The 12,936-nt window shown below is 39.0% G+C and overlaps 1 protein-coding gene and 1 non-coding gene across 22 annotated transcripts in view; one reads left to right on the forward strand and one right to left on the reverse strand.

The window, feature by feature from the left end:
• TTLL5 (tubulin tyrosine ligase like 5) overlaps positions 1-12,747 on the reverse strand; it is a 284,568-nt gene extending 271,821 nt beyond the window's left edge. For all 21 annotated transcript variants that reach the window (XR_006604351.1, XR_006604357.1, XR_006604352.1 and 18 more), the window contains exons 1-3: positions 12,615-12,747; positions 11,139-11,307; positions 5,442-5,548 (exon numbers count right to left, since the gene is read on the reverse strand). Coding sequence is in view for 16 of the 21 variants with exons in the window: in XM_013058395.2 (XP_012913849.2) it covers positions 5,442-5,548; positions 11,139-11,212 (181 nt within the window). In the remaining 5 variants the exon portion in view is untranslated. The remainder of the gene's footprint in view (positions 1-5,441; positions 5,549-11,138; positions 11,308-12,614) is intronic.
• On the forward strand, positions 3,885-4,074 carry LOC123390598. The gene has a single exon (XR_006605145.1). It is a non-coding gene; the product is annotated as a U2 spliceosomal RNA (small nuclear RNA).
• Positions 12,748-12,936: the final 189 nt, after the last annotated feature.

The raw sequence follows: 12,936 nt of genomic DNA on the forward strand, positions 1-12,936 counted from the left end.
CAAACTTATGAAACTGACACATGCAGAGGCAAATTATAAAAAGATGTTTCTTTCTAGGAACAGATTACCTTAAACTGAAAATATCTCTCTTGCCTCTAAAATGCAATCCCATTTACATGTTCAAAGTATACGCAATTTTGAAAAAAACATGGAGATAAGTAAGGAAAAAAATCTATTTCTGGAATATTTCCCAAATAAAGTATACAAAATCATACTGTACCAAAAATATTAAAAGTAAATTCAATGGAACATTTAACAGATAACAGAAAAAACAAGGCTGGCGTCTAACACTCTAAGATCAGCAGAAGGCACCTAATGCCCCAGAAACACTTCTCAAGGGGATTTAAACACAGGATTATGATCTGAGCAGATCTATGTCAGCTATTTAAGAGAGGAGGGGAAAAAAAAATAAAAAGACCCAGAGTATTTAACAATTCAGAAATCTGAGGCAGTAACTAGAAATACTCATTCTAAGTTGTTCTTTTCAGGGGTTCTTGAGTGGCTCAGTTGGTGAATGTCTGAATCCAGCTCAGGTCATGATCTCTGGGTCCTAGGACACAGCCCCACGTCAGGCTCTGTGCTCAGTGGGGAGTCTGCTCGAGATTCTCTCTCTCTCTTTCCCTCTGCCCCTCCCTCTTTGTTTTCACTCTCTCTTCTTCTCTCTCTAAAGTAAATAAATCTTTTTTAAAAATTGTTCTTTTCATAAAGGAGGTTTAGAAAACCACAAAACCGTAAAGAATGGGAAAGATAGAGAAAATTTGAAAACAAAGTTTGAAAAAAAAGTACAGTGGCTTTTTCTTTAATCACAAGATTGTGTCAAGGGAAAGAAAAAGACATTTAAGTTCTAAAAACAAAGGAATTGCTTGAAAAACGAGATGACAACACTGATGAATACTGATTTCTAATAAATGCTACCTATTCTAAAAAAGAAGGGTCTGCTTATTGTCACGTAAAACAGAGATTCATTTATGTGACAAGCAGACTAAAACATGTATGTTTGGGGGAGATTATTTACTTCTGTTGTTTTACCTACCTTTGATGTTTGACTCCAATCATATTGAGAGGGAGTTTCTTTGCAAATATTAGCAAAATCTTCAGTTCCTCCAAATTCAGAAAATATAAGTGAACCATATCCCTTTAAGTGGTAACCTAGCAACTTGCTAAAGGGATTAGAACAGGACCCTTTAGGGAGGGAGGACTCAAATCCCAGAAGCAGGTGTTCACTGTCCTCTGAACTCCTGGCTTATTGTGGGGTAAGAAAAGACCTTAAAGTCATATCAAAGAAGAACAGATCCTATTCAACAAGTAAACAGCACAAACTGTGAGTGCCTACTATGTGCCAAATATTGAATGATCTCATTAATTCTTCATAAACAATGCCTACAAGGCATAAACAATGCCTCCACCTAACTAATACTAAAACAGAATGAGAGAGTTTAAGTGATTTGCCCCAGACTCATAGCTAGTAAATGCCAAAGCGGGATCTGAACCAGTGACTGAGAACCCATGTTAAGACTCTTTCCACTGTATCACACAACAGTTCTGATCCAGTCCTGACAGAGTTCAGAGTTCTGTAACCTCTGAAGACAGCTACAGGCTAACCCCAGAATTCAGAGCCCTGCCTAATATCAAAGAAGAGTAGAGATAAATGAAATTGAGAATAGAAGAACAATAGAGAAAATAAGCAAAAGTAAACATTGTCTCTTTAAATAGATCAAAAACTGACAAACCTTTAGACTAAGAAAAAAAGGGGAAAGATTCAAATTACTAAAACCAGAAGTGAATGGGGACATTACAACTGATCTTTCAGAAATAAAAAGAATACTATAAATAAAAAGAAATACAGAAATAAAAAGAATACTATAAATAAAAAGAAATACAGAAATAAAAAGAATACTATGAAGGGGTGCCTGGGTGGCTCAGTGGGTTAAAGCCTCTGCCTTCATGATCTCAGGGTCCTAGGATCAAGCCCCGCATCGGGCTCTCTGCTCAGCAGGGAGCCTGCTTCCTCCTCTCTCTCTGCCTGCCTCTCTGCCTACTTGTGATTTCTGTCAAATAAAGAAATAAAATCTTTAAAAAAAAAGAATACTATAAAAAATAATAAGATACTAAGAATAATTGTATGCCAACAAATTAGATAAACACAAAAACTAAAAACACACAAACTACCAAAACTGCATCAATACAAAATATAAAATATGAATAGACATATAGCAAGTAGAGCTTGAATCAGTAATCAAAAACCTCCCAATAAAGAAAAGCCCAGACTATATGGAATCACTGGTAAATTCTATCAAACAGTTAAAGAATCAACACCAATCATTCTCAAGTTCTTCCAAAAAAGAGGAGGGAACACATTATATGGCCAGCATTACTCTGATACCAAATCCAGATAGCTATCACAAGAAAACTACAAATCAAAATCCCTTATGAGTACAGATGCAAATATCCTCAACAAAATAACAGCAAACCAAACCAAGCAGCATATTTAAAGGATTATACCATGACCAAGTGGGATTTATCTCAGGAATGTACATATGGTTCAACATACAAAAGTCAATCAATGTAATACGCCACATTAAGAGAATGAAGGAAAAAAATCTCAATTAATGCAGAGAAAGCATTTAACAAAATCCAATACCCCTGCATGATTTAAAAGAAAAAAAAAACACCAAATAAAGGAATAGAAGGAAAATTCTTGAACATGATAAAGGGCATTCATGAAAATCCACAGCTAATATATTGAACGGTGAAAGACTGAAAGCTTTCCCCCTCAGATCAGAAACAAGAAAAAGAAAGATACCCACTTTTACAACGTCTATTTGACATTGTACTTGAAATTCTAGGAAGAGCCATTAGGCAAGAAAAAGAAACAAAAGGCATCCAGGTTGGAAAGGAAGAAGTAAAATCTCTATGTGCAGATGACATGATCTTACATACAGACAACGCTAAAGAATACAAACACACACACACAATTAGAGCTAATAAATGAGTTCAGCAAGGTTTCAGAATCCAAGATCAACTTATAAAAATCGGTTGTACTTATGCACACTGGCAATGAATAATCCAAAAATGGAACTGAAAAAACAATTCCATTTATGATAGCATCAAAGAGAATAAAATATTTAGGAATAAAGTTAGCCAAGGAACTCTAAAACTTGTACAATGAAAACTACAAAACATTGCTAAAGAAATTAAAGATGACCTAAATAAATGACAAGATATCCATCCCATGTTTACAGACTAGAAGACTTCATACGAAGATGGCAATATGCTCCCCCTCACAATCCCAACAGCCTTTTTGCACAAATGGAAAAGCTGATCTTAAAATTAATACGGAATTGCAAGGGATCCTGAATAGCCTAAAAAATCTTGAAAAAGGAGAATAAAGTTAAAGCACTCACATAGCCCAATTTTTTTAAAATTTAGTACAAAGACAGAGTAATCAAAACAATGTGGCACTGGTATAAAGTTAAGATTTAAGTGAAATATTAAGAGTCTAGAAACAAACCCATACATCCATAGTCAGCTGATTTCCAATGACAGTGCCGAGACTATTCAATAGGGAAAGAACAGTCTCTGCAACTAATCACAGTGGGACAACTGGATAGTCACATGCAAAAGATGAAGGTGGACACTTGTTTCATACTATATAGGAAAATTAACTCAAAATGGATCAAAGACCATTTAGCTCTAAACGTAAGCACTTAAACTATAAAACTCTTAGCAGAAAGCATAGGGATTATGAGCTTGGATTAGGCGATGGTTCCCTTAGATGTGACACCAAAAGCATAAGCAACAAAAGAAAAAACAGATAAACTGCACGTCATCAAAATGAAAAATTTTTGCTCATGTGAGAACACTATCAAGATATAAAAAGACATATCGCTTCTTGGCCTTTTGGCTAAGATCATATGTAGTATCTGTTCTTATCAGTTTAATATCTGATACATCCTCTATCCAAGGACAATATATTAAATGGATTTTTGGAGCAGAAAGATGGAATAGGAGCTTGCTCTGTCCACTCCACGCAACAACCTGGTATTGCAGTACTTCAGGAATGGTGCATCCCCACCAAACTGGGGCGGGGGGGGGGGGGGGAGATAAAAAGGCAAACCAGAGAATAGGAAAAAGAATTTGGAAATCGAAATATCTGATAAGGGTCTAGTATCTAGAATATATAAAGAACTCTTCTAACTCAACAACAGAAGTGAAGCAACCCAATTCAAAAAGAGGCAAAGGCGGGGGGCACCTGGGTGGCTCAGCTGGTTAGCATCCGACTCTTGATCTCTGTTCACTCAGGTTTTGATCTCAGGATCATGAGTTCAAACCCACATTGGGATCCATGCTGGGTATGGCGCCAATTTAAAAAAAAAAAAAAGGCAAAGGCTTTGAACAGTATTTCTCTAAATAAGATATGCAAATGACCAAGAAGTACATGAAAAGATGCTCAGTGTCATTAGTCATCAGGGAAATGGAACATCAAAACCACAGTAAGATACCATTTCACACCCACTAGTCAAGCTATAATCTAAAAAACAAAAAATAAGAAATGTCAGTGAGGATGTGGAGAAAATGGAACTCTCCTACAACACTGGTGGGAATGTAGGATTGTGTAATCACTACAGAATATCCTTTGGCAGCCCTTTAATAAGTTAAACATGAATTACCATAAGACCTAGCAATTCCATTCCTAGGCATAGACCCAAAAGAATTGAAAACAGGTGCTCAAACAAAAACACATACGTGCATCTTCAGAGCAGCACTATTCACAATAGCCAAAAGGTGGAAACAACCACCAACTGATCGATCAACTGAAGAATGGATGAACAAAACATGGCCCTCCATGAGAGTAACAAGGTACTAATATATGCTACAACACAGATGAACCTTGAAAACATTCTGTTAAGTTAAAAAAGCCAGACACAAAAGACTACATATTGTAGGAGTACATTTGTAAGAAATATTCAGAATAGGCAAATCAAAAGAGACAGAAAGGAGATGAACAGTATACCACGAGCTGGGGTAAGGAACCATAGGGAGTGACTGCTTAATGGAAATGGGGTTGACTTAGGATGATGAAAATGTTCTGGACTAGACAGTGGTGTGGGTTGTACAGCATGGAGACTGTACTAAATGCCAGTGAAGTGTACATTCTAAAATGTTTAAAAGGGCACATTTTGTTTTGTGTCTGTTATGACAAAAAATAACAGTAACACATGCACATAATTCTGAAGAAAAAGTTCAAAGGAAAGCAATTTCAGATGCAGAAAATTTAAGAAATTCCAAATAACCCCGAAGTATATTTAAAAAAATCATGAGATTTGGTTTTTTTCTCATGACCTAGGCCCTTTTCCTATTTACCTATGATACCAACTTCTGTAAGATGAGGTTACCAGGCCATACCCAGCCCTGCCCGCCGTTGGGGAGGCCATACCTACCTCCAATTACTCGAATATTGTTGTCCTTTGTCAGAATAGCCTCAGCGTGGAACACCAAAACTGGAATTCTCCTGCAGCCTCCGGTCCACATGATACACGGATGATCCCTACAGCCGTAACGAAAGGCTTTTATTTATTAAGTGACAGCTCAAAATCTGAATTAATGACTGAAGCAGATCACCGTGGTTTGCTGCTTAACAACTTTCCCTCCTCTTGGAACAAGAATCCCAAATGTCCTATGGGAAACCATTTAGCTCCCATTCTTAGCCATGGGGTCTAGTTATGATTAACTCCATCCTTGCTCTGGGGATGGCCTTCAATTGGCCTCAGCCGATCAGGGCCTTCTACCCCTCAGTTCTAGTTAGTGGATCCAGAATGAGCACATAAACCAAATGCAGCCAGTGAGTCCCAGAAGGTACACAGTGAGACCCTCTGAGAAAGAGATCTTTTCTTTCTCTTCTATAGCAGCTACAGAAGAGATGGCCTCTTCCCCTGGATGGTATAAGAGAAGGAATTAAGTGCAATTGTCATTTTATGACCCTGAGAGGAAAGCCTGGAGCTACAGGTAAAGGAGGAAGTCAGTGAGAATCCCACTGGAAGAATGAGAAAAATGAGATCCTGAGAGGCAAATGTGGCATTACAGAATCAAGTCTTTCCTAAATACAAGTTAATAAATTCCCTTTATGGGGGACCATGGGAAAAAAATCTTTAAAATGAAATTTTTAAATTCCTTTTATTACTTAGGACAATTTTTATTTTAATCCCTAGCATATATAAAGAATTCTAATATATAGCATCCACAAATAATTTATATACCTTTTTATGCCCTACAGTCCCTTTTTAAGACAATTTGATAACCCATCCTATGATTCTGAGCTAGAAACCCAAAATTAATACAAGCGCTCCAATTAAAACCACAGTATTTTAAAGCAAGCCTATACTAAATGGAACAATATTTTTCCAGAAAATACTCTCCAGAAAAGGACCTCCGACTTTATTTATGCTCCTACTGTAGCCTCAGGAAATCTGTTTAATCAATCTTAGACAGATAGGTATTTACTCACAGACTGGGAAAATCTTCAACCTCCTTAGTGCTAGGGAGCCAGAAGGGAAAGAAATGACCTGAGCCCCTACTGTGTGCCAGGAATTAAAGTAAGAGCTTTCACATGTTGTCTCACTTAATCCGCTTGTCCGCACTATAAACTGAAAAAAAAGGTGTCTCGGGGAGGATAAGTGATTTGCTCAAGATCAGAGAGCTGGATAAGTAAGGGAACAGATATCTGAACCCAAGTGCCTGACCGCGCTCTAACACCCTCCCATCTCCCTGATCACATTTCAGTGATGTTTTATATACACAACACCTCAAAACCCACCCTTTTGGGAACCTAAACTAATCAGTTCCTTAAGCAGAATAAGATCCATTTAGCCAAAATTTGGGCTGCTCTCAAACACTCATATGACCACATCCTTTAAAAAAGGTCATACTACAAATCTCAGGGTCAAGTCAGACCTTCCCAACCCAAGTTTAAAAAGATCCCCGTTTTGAATGCACAGGCTGCCAGGCTACCAGTCTGAGAAGTGAGGCAGCCTTGAGACTTGGAATGAGCTGCCAAAGTGTTTTAGTGAGGAAAAGCAAAGAACACCATACCTAGTTCACTTCCTGTTTTCTCTGTTCCTGCTTCTTGACTTGGGTAATAGCACCCATTTGTGAAAAAAGGTATTTATCACGGGCACTTTTTTAGCAAGAAGGATTTTTTTTCTCATGGTTTGCTTGCTTTTTAATCTTAAACACCTGTAAAATGTGGGCAGGGGGCCAGATGATTCCTAGGATCTCTTCCAACTATAATTTTTCCGCTCTATTTCTAAGTCAGAGGATAGAGAAAAAATAGGCAGCCTAAACTGAAAAGTCTTGGACAGAAACTCTGGAAATTATCCAAAGTTCCTGTCACTCTAGCATTAGCTACAAACTGGCACCACTGTGCCCTCCCATTTACAAATAATGGATTACTGCTTCAAGTTAAAACGCCTGACAAGGGTCAGGAACACAATAAACAGATATACGGCTGAGAGGAGCCAAGGCCCCAGCTATGCTATTTGCGGAAAGCCAAATCCCTGTCAGAGAAATCCTTCCACTTGCAACCTATGAAAAGATAAAAGATGTGGCAGACACATTATGAATTCAGTACAGTCAACCAAAACACTCTGGGCAGATGCTGTTATCCTTAAAAGCATGCTCCCACCAGGTGGTGCTAAAGGCAAAAGATTCAAAATGGTGAGGAAACTGAAAATTGGGACTTCCAATTTTCATTCACACCAGAAACTGGTATATATTAAGAAAATATGCTCGTATACACATGAATGAACACAAAACTTGGATGCTTAATTACCAAAGTAGAACAGTTGTAAGGTTCACTTTATTGAATGCTTAACATTTTGGTTCTTAAGAAGGAATTTCATGAGGCATATATATTATTCACTCCTGGGACCTAGCCTACATTACTTGAAGCTTCGAGGCCTAATTCATACCAATGCCCTCACTGGAAATGCTTCCCTGCTTCCGTCCATTTGATCCCACATTTATGCCCAAGACATCTCACTACCCATGTGGGGCCTTCCCCCAGCTCCTCCAGCCCACAGTGATGATGCCTTCTGTCTCTGAACTCCTGTAGTGCTCACTGTATACTTTGTATACAAACATACTTTGTATATTTGTTGAAGATATTTTTATCCCCCATGTATATGTTTATGAACTGCTATTAAAGCTGGCTTTTATAATAGGAATTGAAATTATTTTTTTAGTACCTGAAGAAACCTTATATTACATCCTTCCACATCTATATATAAATTTGTATTTGGGATCCACTAGCTAAATATAGAAAAGGGGCCCCTTTAAATTTAGTATTTGAAATAATGTTGTGCAAAACAAGGATTTCCTGGACAGATCCCAGCCCTAAAGTCCATTAACACTTTAACACAGCCTTGGGATCTGAGGAGATCTAGCAGATGCCCACGGATAGACATCTTTGGATCACATCAGCACCCTTGGATGATTTAAGGACTTTAAAGTTCTGAAACTTTAAAAATGTAAGCATATTACCCCAAGTGTAAATCAGATTAATTTAAGATTCCTAATGTATATAGTAAGTGTCTGATAGACAAGACATGAGCCAATGGAATGTTAACTGTCAAAAGTCACCAGGAGTCTGAAAGGAAGAGCAAAAAAAAAAAATCCATGAATTTGGATTGGGGTAGGGAATTACACCTGTAGGTTCACTTACTTGTACTAGAAATTCAGCCATTTCTCAATTATGAATATAGGCAACAAAGCATTATTTGTGTCTTTGAGTCTGTCTGAAATTATACATTTTTTATACCATATTACAGCTGTTGCAGATGTCTCACAATATCATTTACATTTACCACTACCTCTAAGTTACGGTAGTTACTACACTTGCCACCGGATCACCTGTGGTCATGATCTTCCTCACCTGGCATGATGAAGCTGGACAACAATTTGGCAGCTCTCCTCCCAAGCAATCATTCAGCTGCGAAATGGTGACACATCACAGTGGTGGTCCAGACACCTTTGATGCTTCCCAATATTCCCCACTTACAACTGCTAATCAAAGACTACCCCCACAGGGTCGGGGCACCTGGGTGGCACAGGTGGTTGAGCATCCCACTCCTGGTTTCAGTTTAAGTCACGGTCTCAGGATGGTGAGCTCAAGCCCTGAGTCAGACTCTGCACTCAACACAGAAACTGCCTGAGACTCTCTCCCCCCAATTCTAAAATGGATAGATAAATCGGGGGGGGGGGGAAGACTACCCCAACTACCCACAGGATGATGAGCTTATGCAAACTGAGTAAAACAATCTTCAGGCTGCTGTCTTTACAAAATAAAATCTAACTTTCCCAGGTTTTAAATGGGTAATCTTATTTAAAGCAAAGAGCACATATTACAATATCACAAGTTTGAAGTTTGTTTTTAATTTTAATAACTGTATTTCAAGGTAATTGGTACTACTCGCAGTGATGTGTATTTTACTTTAAGCATCTAAAAATACTATTCTGATAAGGAACACATGACACCAAAAACCTTAAGAACCCCTGCTCTAGGATGATCTAAAGCAGAAAGTCTCCATTTATTCATTGGGTCGGTGGGTCACTCAGTTGGCAACTATTTACCGAGTACCCACTGCAATATTAGTTTGAAAATCTGAAATTGTCGTCCGGAATTGTCAATATTTGACTATTTTTAACTTACCAAAACACCATGTAGTAAAAGAATGATCTTGAAATTAGACTGATGCTTGTAGAAGTTAAAAATTTTGTGAAATAGGTAAGACACAGCACACAGAAAGCAAAAAGTCACAAGATAAAGTGACCAGAGGGAATTATCTATTTAATTATCCTGAATAAGAATGACCCAAATATAATGCTAAATCTCTTTTATTTTCTACAACCTTACAGTGATGAGAAACCTTTCCTAAAGCTTTATGAATGCTTCAATAATTTCTGCTAGTTACATTATTTTTTTATTTAATTTTTTATTTTTTATAAACATATAATATATTTTTATCCCCAGAGGTACAGGTCTGTGAATCGCCAGGTTTACACACTTCACAGCACTCACCATAGCATATACCCTCCCCAATTCTTCTAGTTACATTAAATGTTATCTTCTACTTTATAGAAAGAAATGCACTTTAAATTCAAAATTAAAGCCAGTAGGAATAATCCCTTAACAACTGTATGGCACATCTTCATTTAAAAAGTCATTTCATACATATCATTCTATTTGATCCTAACCATACCCCTATAAAACAGCCTGAGAGATATTACCCCGACTTTTCAAGTTACATAACACACACATATCCAAGAGGACTCACAGAGAAACTGAAAAACTAATCTTAAATTTAAGTCAGACTCTCTTTTTCCTCTGTGTCAAGGAATAATGCTAACGGAGGCAAAAGAATAAAGTGCCTCAAAATCCACGAAAACTGGGTCTGATTCTCAATTCATCATACACTCTGCATCCTTGAAAAAGTTCTTTGATCTTTAAGGCTGAGCTTACTGAAGTGGCAATAATAACATCTTCAGATTAAATGAGACACATCAGTTAAGGCCCTCACCATCATCTATGCTAAATGATAAGCTACACTTACTCCCATCATTCATTTTTATTGTTACAAGAATCCGGCAATCAAGAAACCTGACTTTTTCCTAATAACTCGGGAAAGCAATGTGGTTCAATGGCACAGCAGAGGTTACAGAATTCTAATGTACTGTCCCACAGTTACTCTGGTAAGTTACTTGACCTCTCTATAGACTATCATTCTATCATTGTACAGGTTTTTGAGAAAATAACGTAACCTACCTCACAGGGTCTGGAGACCTCCTTTGCTTCCATATCTACAAATTTAAAACCTCCCCCGTTAGGAGCTCTAATCGAGAGTTCACAAAGAGTAGTACCTGGGGCCAATGTTCATTCATGAGCCCAGAAATAGAGCCTTCTCTCATTTCAGATAGCTAAGGGTGACCAACTCATAAAATCCTGGATTAGACTGAGGATAGAAACTAAAACCAGAGTCTGACTACACCAAAGGAAGGAGACCGCGTGAAAGAAGGTATAACTAAAAGAGAATTATTTTCTACCCAAAGGCAAAGGCTTTAGACGCAGGCTTGCTCTTACTTACTCTTGGCTTACCACCTCCTCATCCTCTGAGGATGATGCTGTTTCCTCCAGGTCCCGGGCCATCACGACTGGCATTTCCTTTAGGGTTTGTCATGCAGTCAGCAGATGGGGGCCTCAGAGACCTTTTCTTGCAGATTCACCGGATCAAACAATTTAGGTGGCACTGATTCCTGCAAGAAAGCCAAATGATTTGAAACACAATGGCATTTTCTATTTATTGATTATTGCTATTGATCTTCCAAGTAATAAATATGAATGTTTACCTAAATGGTGCCCATTTAGGTAAGAAGCTTACCTTCTATCACAGTGCCTCACTTATGCCACAAAACTCAAGATTGTTTCAAACATACTGTCTGTCCTCTATGTATTTAAAGAGCTGTTATTAAGTTTGAGCTTCTCATTTTTCTTTTATATACTAAACCTAACAAGAATTAGCTTCTAGGAAAGTCTGAGATAGGTGGCTTACTGACTAAAACATAGACTCCTTGCTAGAAAAGCTTGACTTGGGTTAAAAATAAAAACTCAAGATTTACTACCCTTGAAAATATTTCTTTAGACACTAGAACAAGCACACAGCTGAAATGCCTTCATATTTCACTAAAACAAATTCAACCACTAAACTAAAAGATTAATATATTCTCCTCAATCAAGGTGATAAGTAGCTGGGGGAAAAAAAAAAACAAAAAACAAACAAAAACACTGTCCTTCCACTCTCAAAAATTATTCTCCCTTACTAAAAATCACAAACTATGATTTGAATCTCAAATAGACATTAGGATATTTCTAACTTAAAATATTTTTGCATATGTAAAAAGTACAAGTGTGTTGTGTGTTTTAAGGATGAAATCGAATTTACAGATAAAGAAAATGAACAAGTTTAAATGACCATAATCCTGTTACTCAGAGATAACGATCTGATGTCCATCTCTGCAAATCTTATTTTGCTATACACTCAAAATACGGTAAGATCGTAATCGGGACCAAAAAGCCGCCGATCCCGATGACGATCCCTACAGATCTTCAGCGGAATGGGCAGTATCTAGTAACTTCAAACGCGTTCTTCCGAGGACTCCCGACGGGATTTCTAGATCTTTCCCAAAATGTTGGAAAGTCCTTTAAATTAAAACAAAACAAGCAAAACCTCCAAGCGAGGAAGAGATGACAAACCTGTCCCAGGCCGCCAGCAGAGCAGAGACAACGGAGGGAAGAAGATTAAGGACACTCGCCCAAGAATCGTCTTCGCCCTAAAGGGATCAGCCCCTCGGCCCCACCCCCGGCTCACCCCAATCCCGGGTAGATCCTCAGATGCTCCCCAAGGGAAGGACAGGGATGACTGTGCCGCTGCGATTCAGCCCAGCGCGCCCGGAAGCCAACAGCTAGCCCCGGACTCCGAGAGGGAAGTGTAGCCGCCGGCGCCCGCCCAGGCTCGGGAGCTCACCTCCCTCCCGTAGGGGAGCGCGCCGGCGCAGGCGTTTACCTGTCTCATCTTCCCATGGCTCCGGGAGGGCCGGCGGGGACCGCGCTCTGCGCCTACCACCCTCCTCCTTCCCCAGCCGGGCTCACGGCCGCCGCCGACCGCTGCTTCCCCCGTTACTACAACAACCAACAAGCAACCGCCCGCTCGGAGCCACTGCGCAGGCGCCCGCCTCCCCGCGCTGACAACGCTCGGCTTCGGGCGCGAAGGAATGTCGTCACCGCCGCGCTATGCGGACGCAGAGCTTTGCTCTCAGGAGAAGTCTATAGAGTTCTTTTTCCGCTCTCTTTCTCTCCACTCCTAAAGGGTAGACTCCAGCCCCGGA

The sequence above is a fragment of the Mustela putorius genome, unplaced genomic scaffold (genome assembly GCF_011764305.1).
Source record: "Mustela putorius furo isolate JIRA1106 unplaced genomic scaffold, ASM1176430v1.1 tig00000129_pilon_pilon_pilon, whole genome shotgun sequence".
NCBI lineage: Eukaryota > Metazoa > Chordata > Mammalia > Carnivora > Mustelidae > Mustela > Mustela putorius.